Here is a 20013-nt window from a genome sequence, read left to right on the forward strand (position 1 = left end):
TTTTATAAGCTACAAGATGAAAGCAACAACTGCCCACAAAGGAAAACCCATCAGGCTAACAGCACACTTCTCAGCAGAGAACTTATAAGCCAGAAGGGATTAGGGCCCCATTTTTTGTCTCTTTAAACAGAACCGCCAGCCAAAAACTTTGTATTATGCAAAGCTAAGTTTTGTAAGTGATGGAGAAATAAATACTTTTCCAGAGAAGCAAACACTAAGGGAATTTGTCACTTCTAGACCTGCCCTACAGGAAATAATCAAAACTTCATTATACAAGGAACAATACAACAGATACCTACCAGTATAAAAACACCCAAAATTTAAAGCTCGCAGCTCTAACAAAAGAACAGCACAAGAGGGAAAACAAAACAAGGTATTATCCAACATGACAAACAGAACAGTATCCCACAAATCAATACTAATACTAAACATGAACAGTCTGAATGCCTCACTTAAAAGATACAGACTGGCTAAATGGATGAAAAAACACACCCCAAGAATATGCTGTTTCCAAGAAATGCATCTAACTCACAAGGACTTGCACAGACACAAGGTGAAGTGATAGAAAAAAATATTCCATGTGAATGGAAATCAAAAGTGAGCAGGTGTAGCCACTTTCATATCAGATAAAATAGACTTTAAATCAACAATGGTTAAAAAAAAGAAAAGATGATCATTATATAATGGTAAAGGGAGCAATTCGATAAGAATATATAACTATCCTAAATATATATGTACCTAACCCAGGAGCTCCCAGATTCATTTATGAAATTTATAAATTCTACTAGAAATAAGTAAAGGAATAAACAGTAGCATGGTAATTGCCAGGGACTTCAACACCCCATTGACAAAACTGGAAAAACTACTGAAGCATAAAATCAACAAACAATGGACTTAAATGGGACTTTAAAACAAATGGACCTAACAGACATTTACAGAACATTCTACCCCAAAACTATTGGATATACATCCTTTTCATCAGTACACAGGAAATTTTCCCAGACTGATAATATCTTAAGCCATAAAACAAATGTCAGAAAATTCAAAAAGATCAAAATCATACCATGTACCTCCTTCCTCAGATGACAGTGGTATAAAACTACAAATCATTTCCAAGGGAAACACTCAAAACCACACAAAATCATGGAAATTAAACAACTTGCTGCTGAACGATCATTGGGTCAATGAGGAAATTAAGATGGAAATCAAAAGATTCCTCGAACTAAATGACAAGGGAGACATAAGTTTACAAAATCTGTAGATACAGTAAAAGCAGTCCTAAGGGGAAAATCCATAGCCTTAAATGCCTAGATCAAAAAGACAGATCACAAATTACTGACCTAATTACCATTTCAAGGAACTAGAAAAAGAAGAGCAGAGCAAACCCACAGCCAGAAGAAAAGAAGTAACAAAGCTCAGAGCAGAACTAAACAAAATGGAATCCTCCCTCAAAAAAAAAAAAAAAAAAAAATCAATGAAAAAAGTTGGTTCTTTGAAAAGATAAAATTGATATACTACTAGCCAGATTAACCAGAAATAGAAGAGAAAGGACTCAAGCTCAATCAGAAATGATAAAGTAGACATTACAACTGATACCACAGAAAAACAAAGTATCATCTGTGAATACTACCAAAACTGCTATGCAACAAACTAGAAAACATGGAGGAAATGGATAAATTCCTGGAAACAAAACCTCCCAATCCTTGAATCAGGAAGGAAAAGGAATACTAAACAGATCAGTAACGAGCAGCCAGATTGAAGGAATAATAAAAAATATCACAACCAAAAAAGTCCTGGACCAGACAGATAACCAAATTATACCAGACTTACAAAGAACTGCTATCTATACTATAGACCAGGCATCCTCAAACTATGGCCCATGGGCCACATGCGGGTGTTTTTGCCCATTTGAATTTTTACTTCAAAATAAGATATGTGCAGTGTGCACAGGAATTTGTTCATAGTTTTTTTTAAACTATAGTCCAGCCCTCCAACAGTCTGAGGGACAGTGAACTGGCCCCCTGTTTAAAAAGTTTGAGGACCCATGCTATAGATGTTATTCCATTGCATTGAGAAGGAGGGAATCCTCCCTAACTCATTCTATGAACCCAGTATCTCCTTGATACCAAAGCCAGGAAAGGATACAACAATAAAAGAAAACTATAGACCAATATCCCTAATGAACAAAGATGCAAAAATCCTCAACAAAATACTAGAAAACCAAATTCAACAGCACGTCAAAAAGATAATTCACCATGATCAATGAATTCCACTACAGGGATACAAGGATGGTTCAATATATGCATATAAATAAACATGATCCACCACATAAACAGAAGCAAAAACAAAGAGCATATGATCATCTCAATAGATGAAGAAAAAGCATTTGATAAAATCCAGTATCCTTTCATGATGAAAACCTTCAACAAAGTAGGCACAGAAGGAATATACCTCAAAATTATAGGAGCCATACACAACAAATCCACAGCCAACATCACACTGAATGGTGAATAGTTGAAAGCATTCCCACTAAGAATTGGAACAAGACAAGGGTGCCCACTGTCACCACTTCCATTCAACATAGTGCTAGAAGTCTAGCCAGAGGAATCGGGCAAAAGAAATAAATAAAGGTTATCCAAATTAGGAGAGAGTAAGTAGAACTATCCCTGTTTGTGAGGGATATGATCCTGTATCTATTAATAGAAAACTCTAAAAATTCCACCAAAAGATTCCTGGAATTGATAAATACATTTAGCAAAGACACAGGTTACAAAATCAATGTACAGAAATCAATAGTATTTCTATATATGAATAAACATAAAGGTGAGAGGCACATTAAGGACTCAATATCATTTACAATAGCTGCAAAGAGGCCAGGCGCGGTGGCTCACGCCTGTAATCCTAGCTCTCTGGGAGGCCGAAGCGGGCAGATTGCTCGAGGTCAGGAGTTCGAAACCAGCCTGAGCAAGAGCGAGACCCCGTCTCTACTATAAATAGAAAGAAATTAATTGGCCAACTAATATATATAGAAAAAATTAGCCGGGCATGGTGGCGCATGCCTGTAGTCCCAGCCACTTGGGAGGCTGAGGCAGAAGGATTGCTTGAGCCCAGGAGTTTGAGGTTGCTGTGAGCTAAGCTGATGCCACGGCACTCACTCTAGCCTGGGCAACAAAGTGAGACTCTGTCTCAAAAAAAAAAAAAAATAGCTGCAAAGAAAATAAACTACCTAGGAATATATTTAATCAAGGAGGTGAAAGATCTCTACACGGAGAACTACAAAACATTGATGAAGGAAATAACAGATGGAAGAAAGAAACAGAAAAACATCCCATGGTCATGGATCAGTAGAATTAACATTGTTAAAATGTCCATACTGCCTAAAGCAATTTACAGATTCAACACAATCCCCAACAAAATACCAATGTAATTTTTCACAGATATAGAAAAAATAATTCTATGCTTCATTTGGAACCAGAAGAGAGCCCAAATAGCCAAATCAATCTTAAGCAAAAAAAAAAAAAAAAAAAAAAAAAAAAAGCCAAATCTGGAGGTATCACATTACCTGACTTCAAATTATATTACAAGGCTATAGTAACCAAAACAGCATGGTATTGGTATAAATATAGAGACACAGACTGATGGAACAGAATAGAGAACCCAGAAATAAAACTGTCTACCTATAACCAGATGATATTTGACAAAGGAGACAACAACATACAGTGGGGAACAGAAGACTATTCAATAAATGGTTCTGGGGAAAAATGGATAGCTACATGCACAAGGATGAAACAGGACCCCTATCTCTCATCACTCACAAAAATTAATCCAAGATGGATAAAAGACTTAAATGTAAGGCATGACACCCTATAACAGCCTAGAATGAAATATAGAGAAAACTCTTCTAGACAAAGGCCTAGGCAGAGAATTTATAAGACACAAAGGCAAATAAAGCAATAACAAATATAAACAGATGGGACTTAATTAAATTAAAAAGCTTCTTCATAACAAAAGAAATAATCAACAGAGTTAATAGATAATCTGCAGAATGGGAGAAAATAGCTGCCAACTATACACACTATAACAGGCTAATATCCAGAATCTATAAAGAACTCAAATCAGCAAGATAAAAACAAGCCCATTAAAAAGTGGGTAGAAGACATAAGCGGGTTTTCAAAAGAAGATAGACAAATGGCCAACAAATATATAAAAAAATGCTCAACAACACTAGTCATCAGGGAAATGCAAATTAAAGCTACAATGATATACCACCTTACTCCTGTCAGAATGGCTATTATTAAACAGTCAAAAAACAATAGATGCTGGCTTGCGTGCAGAGAGAGAACGCTTATACACTATTGGTGGAACTGCAGGTTAGTGCAGCCTCTATAGAAAACAGTATGGAGAGTCCTCAAAGAAATAAATGTAGACTTACCATTTGATACAGTAATCCCAATGCTGGGTATCTACTCTAAGGAAAAGAAGTCATTTTTATCAAAAAGCCACCTGTACTGAAATGTTTACTGCAGCACAATTCACAGTTGCAAAGATGTGGAATCAACCTAAGTGCCCATCAATTCATGAGTGGATTAAGAAAATGTGATACATACACACCATGTAGTACTACTCAGCTATAAAAAGGAATGAAATAATGTCTTTTGCAGCAACTTGGATAGAACTAGAGACTATTATTCTAAGTGAAGTGTCTCAGGAATGGAAAAACAGACACCACATGTACTCTCTAATTACTGAGAACTAAATGATGGGCACATATGGGCACAAAGAGATGTAATGGACACCAGAAAAGAAGGGGGCAGGGTGGGAGAAGGTGAGGAGTAAAAGCTTACCTACTGTGTACAATGAACACTACTCTGGTGATGGACACACTAAAAGCCCCAATTTAAGCCAGATACAAGGTATCCAGGTAACAAAAACATCTGTACCCCATTAATATTTTGAAATAAAAATGTTTTAACTTTATCTATACGCAGATGCAAGGAATATTGCCAGCAGTTTACTATTCCTCAAACAGGAAAATGAGCTCAGTTGAAACATAGTTTGATATATATCCTGGAAGACGAAGGGTTAATATCCTAACTAGATAAATATTAAGGGGACTAAAGAGTTGTAAGCAACTTGGATTGCTGATAAGCAAAATTTTGTTTCAAGTATACTGAATAAAATGTTAAATCTTCAAATAATAATGTATATGAATCTATAATCTATAATTCACATAGACTTCTTTATCTTTTTAAATTGTCTTTTTGTCTCAGGTCTAATCAGGTTGTTATCGTTTCAATATTGAATGTAATGTGACCAATGAACTAATATGTCATTTCCTGGAGTAATGATATCAGTTGTGTCATTTTCTTGTGATTCATTTGAAATCAGTATTATTCTTGATTTGACTTTTATGGCAGAATTTTTTTTTTTTTTTGAGACAGAGTCTCGCTTTGTTGCCCAGGCTAGAGTGAGTGTCATGGCATCAGCCTAGTTCACAGCAACCTCAAACTCCTGGGCTCAAGCAATCCTGCTGCCTCAGCCTCCCGAGTAGCTGGGACTACAGGCATGCGCCACCATGCCTGGTTAATTTTTCTTCATATATATATTAGTTGGCCAATTAATTTCTTTCTATTTATAGGAGAGACAGGGTCCCACTTTTGCTCAGGCTGGTTTCGAACTCCTGATCTTGAGCAATCCACCTGCCTCGGCCTCCCAGAGTGCTAGGATTACAGGCGTGAGCCACTGTGCCCGGGCCAGAATTTTTTTTAAATGTCCATGCTTTGAAGATTTAGTTAAAACCTGATAATAGAAACTATAAGATCATTTATTTAGGAAAACATAAACTATAATGTGTTTATTATATAATAGTTGAGGTAGGGTGCCTGTCATTCCACCATTTGTGACTCCCACTTTTTTTTCAGGATGCCTCAGTGTCCTGAGTTGTAACTGACATTGGCCTAAGCACAGGTGCCAGTGCCAATTCTTGCATTAAATTTCAGTAAAATTCATTTTCCTATTTTACTTAAAGTACATATAAATAAAATACCTAATATTTTGTTTCCATACCCAAAAATATCATCTTCAAGGTGAACTACTCTAGAGTATTTTTAAAAACCTCATTGTTCTAGTCTTTGGAAAAATAGGTTCGGAAAAGTCCAGATGAAAGATGGCTGCTAAACTCATAACCAAGAACTCTTAGAAGAGTTCTGGTAGGCTCTTAAAAATGAGATCAGATCTTTAAAAGGCTTTGTTTACAATATATTTGAGACTTAAAAATCCAATCAGATCTTTAAAAGTTATGTTTACAATATGTTAACAGGACAGTCTTTTTAATTAAAATATATTTACATATGCATATTTTGCTCAGTGAGAAAGCATAAGATAGACACTGAAATGTTAAGGGATTTTACTTTTTGCTTCTATTTCTAATTTTCTACAATAAACATGTACTATTTATATAATAAAGGTGCAAGCAGTGCTAAAGTACACATACAAAGTTGGAAGGTGATAAAACCAACTAAATAGACTAAATCTTTAAGAATAACAGGATAAATCCAGAAGCTTTTATGAGCAAAAGAAAGCTTACAGAAAGTATCAAAGACACTCAAAGACATGTCTAAAGCTATATTCAGAGCAAGAATGAAGAGATCTATCCTTGTAATGGAAAGAAAGCAAAGATAAGGTAAGAAGAGAAAGTGCATCTAGTTGTAATACCTTCCAAGTTCATGTCTTAGGCTCATTTCATGTTGTCTAAAGAAAGGAAAGTTATCAGTAAAATTTGAGAAAACAAAAAAAACTACAAAAACTTCAGAACACCTGATATAGGTATGTGTCTTGACTTTCAAAAGAGAAGGCAAATTCCAGAAAGTACAATCTCAGAGTTTGACTGCCCAGTAAAATTCCAGAATGATTGAGCTAAGTGATTTTCAATCCTCCCAGGCTCTCAAGTCCTCTAATATTTTAAATATCTTACAATATTTCCTTTACTATCCAGAAATAAAATTTGAAGATAATGATTTCTTCTCCAATGGAAAAATCACTATAATGCCTTCATTGCTATATAAGAAGATAAATTAAAGGAATTTATAACATTTTTTAATAAGTAAATTGGTGGGCCATGACCATGCCATAGACATAATAGTCTTATGCTTGCCTCTATTTAAAATGAATCAGTTGTAATTAAGCTACACAGACATTTTGAAAAAGGGCTTAATATATTTGTGTATATACACATGCAATCATGAATGCAATAGTTACAAATACAAATGATACAGTTTGAGCATCCTTAATCTCCAAATCTAAAACTTTTTTTTTTTTTTTTGAGACAGAGTCTCACTCTGTTGCCCAGGATAGAGTGCCATGGCATCAGCCTAGCTCACAGCAACTTCAAACTCCTGGGCTCAAGCAATCCTTTTGCCTCAGCCTCCCAAGTGGCTGGGACTACAGGCATGCGCCACCATGGCACGGCTAGAAAATCCAAAACTTCTCGAGTACTGACATGACGCTCAAAGGAAACGTTTACTGGAGTGTTTTGGATTTCAGATTAGGGATGCTCAACCTGTACAATATTCAATATGCAAATATTCCAAAAGCCAAAAAATCTGAAATCCAAAACATCTCTGGCCCAACCATTTCAAATAGGGGATACTCAGTCTGTACAAGTGTTAACCAAATACCACAAGCAGAGTTGCTGACATGAATGCTCATAATGATGAAGAACTCTCAGTAAAATTCTGAACAAATGAAAGTACAACTTTCCCTCTACTTTCTTACATGGTAGCTGCATTACTGGAATCAATGTATACTAAAACTAAGCCTCAGTTTGTGTTCAGAGGCAAATCACAGTTAGGTTCTAGGTTTAATCATAAACATGTTTTACTGCTACATCAATGCCCAGTGGAAGATCTAAAAGTCATTCAGGTTGCACAGTTAAGTCTTTATTGTTCAGGACTGGCCTATGCATAGCAGCAGGATGCTTAGCATCCCTGGTACTTGCCTTTCATATCACTGCAATTTAGGATTACACCTCTCTATTTTTGTACTAAACAAAAAATCCCCCACAAGTTTCCAAAAATGCCTCTAGATGGCAAAAGTATCCCTGTTGTGGATTACTGATCCCTTAGCATAGGATATACCACAGTGTACTTATAACAATGCCTTGTACATAAGAACAGAAAACATCTTCTTAGAGTTCTGTTTATGATTGTCTTATTTTGGAAGGTAAAGAAAGCAGGGACCAGAATGATCTCAATTTACAAGAGCTGCATTGAATGTGTTTAGGTTTAAATATTGCAAAACACATTTAAAATATAAATTAGCATGGTTATCACAACCTGACCAGAGTACTTCATTTCACCTGGCTAAATATTTAAAGCAGAAAAATCTAATAATAAAGAGGCCCCTACTTCTCTGGAGAGGACTTAGCAGATAAACCAAGGATAGGTTCCTGCTTTTCCTGTAAAAACCTTGTGAGAAATTGGAAGTTTGCTTTGATAAAAAGAATGACAATGGGAGAAGTGAACTATGAAAGACCTGGGTTCGGCTCCCAGACAGGCATTTCAAGTGGCACTGTAGATGATGCCTTAAGAGTCTACCTCTGACCCCATATACTTCACTCAACAAGTCAGGAAGAGTTGTAACCACGTATCTAGGAACAGAGTACTTTTTTATGGTATTCTGTCCTAAACCCAAGAATGGAAGAAAGGACTACATTGGAGTTGAAGGCACCTCATTTCGTGTTCAGAACATACAATAAATAGGCCTATTTTTTGAAGTTCATATAGAATTTTCAATTGAATCCAACTATACGGGTGATTATATAAAATTCCTGATAAACTTACCCCTTAGCTAACTTGAGAGCCATTCTGCAGCAATGGTTCACAAAGCACTTTCATTACTTACTCCTTCAAATCATTTCAATATTATTGGGGAAAAAAATTATGATGAACAAAAATAAAACTTTAGTCTGGGCACGGGTGGCTCACACCTGTAATCCTAGCACTCTGGGAGGCCGAGGTGAGTGGATTGTTCAAGGTCAGGAGTTCGAAACCAGCCTGAGCAAGAGCGAGGCTCCGCCTCTACTATAAATAGAAAGAAATTAATTGGCCAACTAATATATATAGAAAAAATTAGCTGGGCATGGTAGCTCATGTCCTTAGTCCCAGATACTCGAGAGGCTGAGGGACTGCCTGAGCCCAGGAGTTTGAGGTTGCTGTGAGCTAGGCTGATGCCATGGCACTCTAGCCTGGGCAACAAAGCAAGACTCTGTCTCAAAAATAAATAAATAAATAAAAAATAAAACTTTAAATAAAGGCAGGGCCTGATGCAAAAAGAAAAATGGGTAATACTGACCCCGTATTTGTTTAAAATTTTTACATTTTGTTCTTTACGGATTTTTTGCATAATTTTTTTAAAAGATCGCATTGAAAAACCGTTTATCTTGATTACTGGGCTTTTGGGCGCCCCCTTAAATTTTGTGCAGAAGTAAATGTCTCATTCGTCTCAGCTCTGGTCTTTAATAGTTCTAAAGTATAAACAGAATCTCTTTTCACTGATAGATATCAGAATACTATGAGGTGCCAAGGCATCCATGCGTACTTCTCATAAGCATTACTACTTGAACAAAAATTTAAGCAACTTAACTAGCTACATTAGAGTGCTTAATGGCATCTCCCTCAGTCCCGAGAGATCAACCACTTTCCTTGTGGGCCAGGTGCAAAGTGTGTGGAGGTGCACTGTAGCAGACAAATTTAGAGAAAGAGACCGTGGTGGTCTCCCTGCAGCAGGTCCAGTCACGTAGAGACCTTCTTGGCCCTAGGAAAACAGAGCCTGCTAGATTAAGGAACTAAATTCTGGAAGGTTAAGAAATTTATCACCGACAGACGTGGCTGTTGGGCCTGCAATCGTCCCCCCCTCCTAGCCACCCCCCTCTCTAGAAAGCTGACAGGAGCCGGGAGCGGCAGGCGCAGTGGCCCACTTTACGCACCCTGCTCTCGGGGAATCCGCACCAGGCAGTCCACCATGCCTTTGTACTGCGCCTCGGGGCTGATCTGCTTCGAAGAGGCCTGCACCTGCAGCAGCAGCTTCACCCGCTCGATGGGCGCCACCGCCGTCTTGGACACAGCCGCCGCGACCCCGCCAGCCAGCAGGTCCTTCCCGAAGGACACGGCGTCAAACAGCCGCTTTTCAGACTTCTTTTTCCCAGGCTCACGCTGCATGATGGGGTGATGGATGTAAAAACTGGCAGCAGTGGCTCAAATCGAGGGCAGAGGCGACGAAGAAGGGAAAGAAAACCGCTTCAGCGTCGTCCTGGCGGGAAAGCAGCGCTTAGGACGATGGGAGATAGGCACGCAGGGCGGGGCCGCAAAAAGCTGCGCAGGCGCCTCCAACCGCCTCCCGACACCTGGCGCCTGACACGTGACTCCCGACACGTGGCTTCCGTGCGCTAGGCGCCGCCTCCCCACGTCCAAGCCCCGGCTCTGCTTGCGGAAGGCGGGGTCTGGAGGCGGTGGGTTCGGGGCGGGAGAGGCACAGGAAGGGACTGAGAAGGGCCAGCTCTGTTTTAGGAAATCTAGCAACCGAAACTAGGGCAGAGCAGTAGGCCAAGAGTGTGGGATTATACGAAGTTTAGGTCACAGGGTTATCCCCTTTACTTTCATCTTAGAAATTGATTTACTCCGTTCCTTTAAGCAGAGATCGTTTGTAAGTCACTTTCTCATTGCCTGTCTTTGTTGTGGCACCCCTCATAGCATAATTCAAGATGTTCCTCCTTTCCATATTTTTGTATTTAAATGGATAATTCCAGCTAGAGCAGTGGTTCTGGGTCCAGACTGCACATTCAAAGAGGATGGGGAGGGTGGGTTTTTTGTTTAAATTTTTGCGTGGAATTAGGCACTGACAAGTAAATTGGAATCTCTGGAAGTGGGGGCGTCAGTATTTAAATTCCCCGGGTAAGTCTAGTGTGCAGGGTTGAGAGCCAATGACCTGTTTTAGAAGAGTAGTTCACAAACTTTTAGATTGCAGAATCCCTTTTTCTTACTCTTAAAAATTACTGAAGACACAGTGAAACTTCTGTTTTTGTTATTTTGACATTTGCCATATCAAAAATTAAAACAAAATTTAAAAATGTGTATTAATTCATTTAGAACAACAAATCCATTATAGGAAACATAAATAACACTTTTAAATAAAAAATACTTTTTCAAAACAAAAAATGTTGTGAGAAAAATAGCACTATTTTATATTTTTGAAACTCTAATGTCTGGCTTAATAAAAGTTGGATTCACATTACTGCTTTTACATTCTGTCTGTTGCAGTATCACACATGTAGCAATTCGAAAACTCTACTGTCCATGCAGGACAGAATTAAAGTGAAAAAGGCAAATAATGTGTTGTTATTATTAAGAAAATAGTTTTGACCTCATGGAGCCCCTAAAAGAGCCTCAGTGATAGGGAGGGGTCCCCCATACCACACATTGAGAACTTATCTAGAGGCTGATAATCAGATTCAGGTTTGACTTCCTTTGGCAAGAATACTCAGTAGAGGTACATCTATCCTGCACATAACATGTCTTTATTTTCTTCCACTTTGTCTTTTTCACTTAATATATATCCTGGAGGTCCTTCTGTAGTGATATGGGATATATTCCTGATTCGTTTTTACAGCTTGTTTGATGGTTTTTAATAAATGAAGATCCCATCTTACCATCTCTTATTCTGTAGGTCCTGCAGAGCCTTGAAACACATCTATAAAATGTAAGATGAGTTTTTAGCTTTTTTTGAACTTTGGGTTCTGATTTTTTCATTATCTTAAGTATGTTGTAACCTTTCTAATATTACTTGTCACTAGTCAAAACCATTTAGGCCAGGACGACTCCAAACCAGGAATGTTGTTAATATTTTGGATACTTTACACATAAAACCAGTTGGCAAGTCCTACCGGTGGTGTATGTTTGGTGCTACTTCCTTTCCATAGAGGCTTATTCAACTCTTAAGTGGACTTTCCAACCTGAGTGTGTCTCTCTTCCCCTCCCTCTGAGCGAACTTTCCCCATCTGCCATGTTACATATCCCTTTTTCTTGCTTCAATATTTTTACTCTTAGCATTTGTCAACATATTTTACTTACTTGTCTATGGTCAGCCTCTCCCATTGGAACATAAACTATAGGAGGGCAGGGATTTTTAAGCTGTTTTGTTATTGCTGTATTCTCAGCATCCAGAACAGTACTCAGCACAGGGTAGAAATTCAATAAATATTTATTGGACGAATGCACAGAAAGACAACACAATTGCAAACAAACCTCCAGACCATTTTTATTTAAAACTATCAATACAGTATAAAAATAGCTTTAATTATATAGAATGTAGAAATACAACTCGGCAAATTAAATTATTTCATATAGTTTTATATATACATTAAAGTTTTAATAACATTTAATAACATATTTTAAAAGATCCAAAGTATAAATCTTTGTTCTCAAAATCGTTTATTGATGAATTTTTCTCAACTTCTGTCCAATATTTTGTAAAGTAGCAGGTATGATTTAACTTATTCCTTGGTTTTCAACCAATGGATATTTAATAATAATAATAATAATAAATGATAGTAGTAGAGCTAACATTTTTATAGCACATAATATGTGCCAGGCACTATTTAGAGAGAATTAATACATATAACAAATAACGTTCAAAGCAGAAAAACCTAGTAAATTGGTTTCATAGCTTTGCCCATTTGTATTAGAAATATATATATAAAAAGTAAGCACTGCAAAATTACTATCTTGCCATTATGCACCATCATCAATAGTCCCTTGGCACAAATAAGAAACATTCCCTTCCTAAGTACAGTTCTCTGACATGAGAAAAACAAACAAAAAAGAGCTAAAGAAAGGGAGAGAGAGAGAGAAAGAAAGAAGGAAGGAGAAAGAAAGTGAGAGAGAATCTAAAATATCATTTTGGGGGGGGCTAAAAAGCAGACGATAAGACAGTATTTGTTATTCTTTAAATGTCAGTTATATAGTTCTTCACATTAATAGTCTTTGGTGGAAGGGTACATTTGCATGATACTAATAAATTTGACTTAATGTTTCTATATCTGCTAAAGTATACCTCTGGGATGTCTGCACTGTCACATTGTTCCCTTTAATAATAAAGTCATAGGCACATTATTATCCAATTATCAGATTGACCTACTTTCAGATGTGCCTGCATATTTGGAAAAATAGGCAGCTAAGTTTACCTATAATGCTTATTACTTCAATATCTATTTAGAGATGAAAAACAAGATAATGTTTGGTTTTATTTCTTAAAAAATGCAGTGCCTCTGTAACATTGAAATTATAGTGCACATCTACAATATAGCAAATAATTTTCCTTTTATTAACATCAGCAGTATGCTTTGCCTTTTTATTTCACTTATTGAGAGATGGCCTTCTGATTCTTTGACATCAGAAAAGCAATTCAACAGATCAAAATTTCATTAGATGAAACAAAGAAAGTCCCCTGTAATAAAAGCCCAAGCCTTAGTTCAGTCTGTCTGAAAACCTGAAATGATCAATAAATGCATTTATTAATAATTATCAGTATTAGAAATAGGTTATGGTGTTTTGAGGGACATATCCAGAAATTTAAGACATTTAATAAATACTTTTAAATAAAGCGCCTTAATACATATATGTGTACAAACCGTCATCAGACAGTAGTTAAGACTCTACTATTTGACTCAATATTGTGATTTTAAGAGAAGGATATTTCAAGCTATTTTCTACAACATTTCAAGAACCAAGGTTTATTACCTTAATGTGAATATCAAAGTTAAGGCCCACTAGTCACTAATGGGACAAATATGCTGTGGTTTATGCCTAGGTGAAAATCTCTTACACTATGACAGAATGATAATGTGTTTCTTTTAGGAAAAAATGACTCAAATGGTGTCCCAGCTATGTTTTGCAGTTAGTTCCAACTGTGCTGGCCGGCTCACATTTGAGGTAAGGAAATGGAAAGACTGATTTTAGATGTGCTGGTATAACTTGTCTTCCAAAGCTTAAGTCCTAAAGAAGAAACAGCCCAGTATTGTAGAGTGTTGGGTGCACTGAACTTCCAGGAAGATCAACTGGGTAAATGTCAATTAAAAATGCAGTATTTATGTTCTTCCTTTCTCTCAATCTATCAAATTCTCTTAGCCAAAGAACATTCTCATACCATTAGTTTTCTTTTCCTACTAAAGGTCAAATAAACTATTGTTCACTAAAGTGTTCCCCCTTTGGGAAAACCCAATACATAATGATCCATATTTCTAAGACTAAAGTTTATGTTTTAGAAAAGAAGTCACCATAGGATTTCTTTAGCCAACTTTTTCAGTGTTTTTTTAAACATGATTTGATTTTTAAAAAGATTTACATACAACTTTCCTGAAATTCATGAACTGTATAAAATGTGCATGTAGTATACCTGAATATGTTTTAACAAAAAAAGAACAATGACAGTTTACAGACAAATAGTTTTAAAAATATATCTTAGTCAAATCTGAGCTAACCTGAAAGAGTAAAGAAAATTAAATAAATAAAAAATAAGTTTAATTTTCATTTTTTCCCCTCTTTTCCCACAGTGAGGTATATACTAGAATACTTAAACTAATGAAAAGTAGTTTGATAAGGTTCTGATAAGGAATCAGTACTTAGACATTATAAATTTAGGTACTGACCAATATGCAAGAGAAAAAAAAAGCAGTACATTTTACTTTACTCAAGAGGGACTTTAAAAACCTCAACGCAAAAAATCATCTCATTTGTACATGAAAACTCTGAGCTCAGAGAGGTATAAAACTTGTTCATGGTCACAGTACGAATCAGTGAAAGAACCTGGTCACCTCCTTCCAATGTCATGATTCCTTCACCAGATATCAATACTAGCTTTGAGAAAAATAAACGATAAATTGGGTATTTTTCCAAAATAAACACTTCCTATATTAATTTTATATAAAATACTTCACATTATTTCAAACTAGTCAATAAATTAACATTATATAGAAAAATAGCAATAAGTTAGGAATCCCCTCTTATATTTTGATCAAGTATCTTCTCAAAGTCTAACAATATTACATTAAGATTTAATGCATCAATTCCAACAGCATTTCATCTCAGTATTTAACAATATTATGTTCAATATTGAAAGGTGAAAAGAAGCTAAACCTTCTCTCTTTGTGTATTGCTCTTGGCAATTCTAACAACTCAAACAGCAATTCAGTTTGATGTTTTATGCATGTGTTTCTGTGCATCAAGAAAACACAGCTACAAGGTTAATCCAAAGAACAATTTAAAAGCCATTTCAACGGCAATTTCTGTTACTGAGTCATGAAAACAAACATAAAGTTCTTGAGGTTTTGGATGAAGAAAGAGTCTCCTGCAGAAGAAAAAAACACATTCATTTCAGAAATTAAAACAAAAAAAATTAAAAAAAGAAAACCCTAACCCTTTATTTTATTTTGTTCCTGAAAGAATCAGTAGTAAATTAAAAAACCACTAATCTAAATCTCTAGTAGGGGGAATGCAGCTAGATTGATTTCTAAATATTAATAAATCATACATGCCTTAGGTCAATTATTTTTATTGTTCCAGAGTATAAAAATCCTATTTTATCAATATGTATTACCATACTGCTCAGTTTTTAAATATTAAGTCCAGTCATTATTGTTACAATAAAGCCAACAGTATTAGCATCATTTTAAGCACAATAGTTATTAAATATTTTATTGCCATTTGCATTCTAATGTTTTATTTTGTTAAGAATATGATAGCTTTTTTTGCAGATAGTATTGAATTGGGATTAACATTAAAATTTTATTTGGTTTTCTTAAAGAATTAAAATTTTAATCTATTTAATCAGTACTAAGATATATATATATACACATACACACACACACTGAACTATTTAAACTGAGGACAGTTCTGCCTCACTTTCTTAACATTTCCCTTCTACATACATCTGCATCATGATAATTCAACACCATTTGTTTCTTTTGTTCCAATTGTTGTAAACATAGTTAATGCTCCACTGTATACCTGCCTTGTACCTAACTGGTCTTTTCATCTCTAGTCTCTCTTGTGTCCACAGCATTCTATTGGCTGCTCCTAGCTTAATCTTCCAATAGTATAACTCTGATCACACTACATGGAGTTATGATGATGTTCCCAAGCCTGGTTGCTTACACATCATAATCACAAGGAAGATTACTAAAAATACAGATTCCTACTCCCATAGATTCTGATTCAGTAGGTCTGGGTTGGAGCCCAAGCATCTCTGATTTTAAAGATTCTAAATCTCTTTACAAAAGGGACTTGTAAAGTGTTTTTCATACAGCTTAATACTACATCATGGGTGTCCACTAACCTTAGTCCTACCCAACTCTGTGCCCTTTCCTCCACCAAATATTACTGCAACTCAAAGAACCTTCAGTGAAGGCTCTCTGCAGGGTCTTAACTTAGCTTTCCACCTTGATCTTTCACTTTATCTTTGTATATGTCATTCCTTTAACATCCTAGCAAACCAGTCTATTCACTGCCATGCCTTGTGATTTGTGATTTCCACTGTTGGATCTTTGTTCATCCTATTCTCCTTTCCTAGAATGGTCTATGCAAATTCAACTCATTTTCTAAACAGATCAAAGGGAATCTCTAAGCCTTTCTTTGTAATCCTTATTTAAAATATATCCCCCCTCAGAATTTCTATAGCATTTGGTTTTATCACCTGATTCATTTTACACATACATTTATATATAGTAGACATATATATTTTATATATATCTATTTCTCTAATATAGATCTACAAATATATAGATATTTGAGCATAATTCATATTTCTAAGGCTAGATGTAAGGCCCTTGGAGGCAATGACCATGTCTTCATCTGTGTGTTTGCCATACCACCCACCTATCCACCCACCACCACATTTTGCCAAGCACAACTCCATCTACTAAACTGTCACATATTTATCAAGTGACTATTATGTATGAGGTGCTGTTGTAGGTGCCACTTATGAACAAGACAGATATAATTTCTGATCTCATGAAGCTGACATTCTAGTGAAAGGGGAAAGACAAGAAAATAAACAATAATAGGATGATACAGAGAAGACCTGAGTAGCCACTTTAATGGGGGAAAGAGATCATGGATCCTCTCTAAGGAGATGACCCATTACTACTGGTATATATCAAAGAGCTAGATATGAAAAGGTTAAGGGGTAGAATATCCCACACAGAAGGAACAACAGAAACAAGATTTGATTGGTGCCAGTGTAGCTGGTGCTCAGTGGATGGAGGAGGAGGTTCATAGGAGATGGAAACAGGGGGCAGGGGCCTGATTGGACATGGTGTTGTGGTGGGGAACCGGGAAGGGGGAAGGAAAGAAAGAGAGAAGAGAAAGGAAAGAAAAACAGCAAGGAGGGAGAGTGAAGAAGAGAAGGAAGTAGTAAAGGATGGAAAGAAAAATAGAAAAATGGTGGTGTTATTCTTTTAGTGTATTACTAATATAATTTTGTAATATAACAGAAAAAAAATTTTTTTTTTAGTGGAAAAAGTCTTTGGGAAGGATTTAAAGGAGATACTTAGCAAATAAAATTCTAAAATATATTAAAATTTGAGAGCTAGATTAATTTCTGTGCCTACATTTTAAAATGTTGATCTCCTTTACTATTTTTCTTTCACTTTTCTAACATTTTACTTTATGCTCAAATACTTTTCTTCCCACTTACCCCACTACCCAGTAAGCCATAACTGGTGGTGCTTTTTTCTGATCAGTCCAGTTTTCAGGTGAGCATTCAAACAACACACCATGTTCTTTCACAGGGTTAAAAGATGATACTGAATTTGTTGAATCTGAATGATCTCCACCATTTAGTGCTTTCTTTTTCTGTAAATTAATAGGTATTATTAGTATTAACTAGCATTATTAGTGTTGATCTAATTAAATTTAAAACGTTTTCACATATTGATTTGAATTGGCTGATCCTAATACTTAAGTGCCTGCGAAGACATTCTTCCTCTTACCTGAAGGAAACTTTCTATTCTTCCTTAATACTTAGTTTAAATAGCATCCCCTAAAGAAGACTTCATGGATAAAGTGTCCCTTGACTCTTTCAGGAAACACTTTACCCACAGTCCTGTATTATTAGTATTTATATTACAGCAGCAGTTTGTTGGGGGCTGATTTTGGTGTTATGCCTTATATTAATCATTCACTATAGCCTGTAATATAGTTGATTTAAGCAAATGTGTTGCACATAAGCAAATGCTCCCAACTCCCACACAGAGGGCCACCGTGGTGGGAGTCTAGAGGCCATAAAAACAAGAACAAAAAGAACTCTCCCAAGAACTGGCCCCCGATTGTTGGTTGGTAGTCAATGACGGGTAAGACTCCCCATGGAGGGGGGCGACCTAAAACAGGCACAACCATGGGGGCCAGAGAGGAGCCGCCACCTGAGATTGAGACCAAGAAGCACTTCAAATGGCTACATTGTTTATGTTGCCTATCTCGGCCTTGGCTTTTGAGCTCTGTCCGGCACCTTAACTTTAGTAACTATTAGAGGTCTGAGACCATGAGAAATTGTTCTCTTTTGAAACAACTCCGGAATTGACTGATATCGCTGCTACGCTCAGATGCTCACGTACAAGGAACTAACCTTGGGTCTGGGGGGTATAAAAATAAAGCAACCGGTGCATTGGTCATTTGAGTCATTGTCATGTCCATGAGTGTCTGTCGTTATTTTATGTTCTGTGTCATCCCTCGTCCTGTAATCGGGCCACGTCAGCAGTTTATAGGTCTGTCTTCCCCAGAAGATAGAGAATTATAAGCTTTTTTTTTTTAAGGACAGAGAAAATATACTATTTATCTTTGTATTTTATAAAACCAGCAGTGCCTGGTGCATAGTAGGTACTTAATAAATGTATTCTAAATGAATAGATGATTCTGTCATAAATTTAAAACACATATATTTAAAGCAGTAGTTTTTCTTCCTTTGATGTATAATCTCTAAATTTCCCACTGATCAAAGTATTAGTAAAAAAGTGACTCATTTAAAATATAAAGACTTTATAGGAGGACAGAGCAAGACAGCGGATGAGAAACACCACCAGATAGAGTGTCTCTGCAGAAAACACAGATTCTAGGAGAAATAAGAAGAAACAAGCAAGCGGACAAGCATACGTAGGATGAGGGTCGGAAGGAGGGGTACCTGAGACCACGGGAGACTCCACGGGAGGAGGCTACAGAGGAGAACTGGAAGCAGAGACCTCCCAAGTAGCCTGGAGACCAGCGGCAAGGGTAGGTGGGGCAGATAAATTCCTTTCCCTTGCATCTCGGACTGCTGATGGGCTCCCCAGTGGTTGGAGAGACCTGCAGACACCAGCCCAGAAACGGCCACCGCCAGTGAGCAGTAAGCCGGTAGCAGACACGGCACCAGACTCCCAAGACCCTCGAGGCACCTCCCTGTGCATAGACCCGAGCCGTGTGGCAAGCACCATATTGCCTCTTTCTCCCCTTCCCTGTCCCTATCCGCAACTGCCAAGAGAAACAATATAGCCACCAGCCAGAGGCATCTCCAGGGAATGGGACCTTCCCTTTTGGGGCCCTTCAGCTGACTGAGGGGTACTCACACAGTGAGCTCCCTACCCACCAGCCCTCACAGGTGCTGCTGGCCTGGTGATTCCACAACGGGGCAGACCCTGAGGCTGAGAGACATCAACCCAGCTTGGGCTCCCTGTGGGTGATTAGGACTTCCAATCCTCTCCCTGGTGGGGTTAGGGATTGAACTCTGGGGCCCAGAGGTCAGACCTGAAGACCAGATTCTGTGCACCCAGGTCTCCCATTGCCTGGGGCACAGAAGGGATACACGTGAACAGCCTACTGAGGTGTGTGTGCCTTCAGGGGCAGATCAGCATCCTAGAGGGCAACCCTCCTCCCAAAGACGGGCCGTGTGCCCAGCCCAGGTGGCTTTCCTGCACAGGGAACCTCCCGGCTGGCA

At 37.2% G+C, this 20013-nt stretch overlaps 2 protein-coding genes across 3 annotated transcripts in view; both read right to left on the reverse strand.

The window, feature by feature from the left end:
• Positions 1-10359, reverse strand: part of SLC25A31 (solute carrier family 25 member 31) — a 44842-nt gene extending 34483 nt beyond the window's left edge. Inside the window, exon 1 of the mRNA XM_012791068.3 lies at positions 9986-10359. Within this exon, the coding sequence (XP_012646522.1) occupies positions 9986-10217 (232 nt within the window). The 5' untranslated portion in view covers positions 10218-10359. The remainder of the gene's footprint in view (positions 1-9985) is intronic.
• Positions 10360-12320: 1961 nt separating this feature from the next.
• Positions 12321-20013, reverse strand: part of INTU (inturned planar cell polarity protein) — a 93458-nt gene continuing 85765 nt past the window's right edge. For both annotated transcript variants that reach the window (XM_076010636.1, XM_020280212.2), the window contains exons 15-16: positions 17746-17903; positions 12321-15399 (exon numbers count right to left, since the gene is read on the reverse strand). In XM_076010636.1, the coding sequence (XP_075866751.1) occupies positions 15288-15399; positions 17746-17903 (270 nt within the window). In that variant the 3' untranslated portion in view covers positions 12321-15287. The remainder of the gene's footprint in view (positions 15400-17745; positions 17904-20013) is intronic.

This window comes from Microcebus murinus, chromosome 15 (assembly GCF_040939455.1).
Source record: "Microcebus murinus isolate Inina chromosome 15, M.murinus_Inina_mat1.0, whole genome shotgun sequence".
NCBI lineage: Eukaryota > Metazoa > Chordata > Mammalia > Primates > Cheirogaleidae > Microcebus > Microcebus murinus.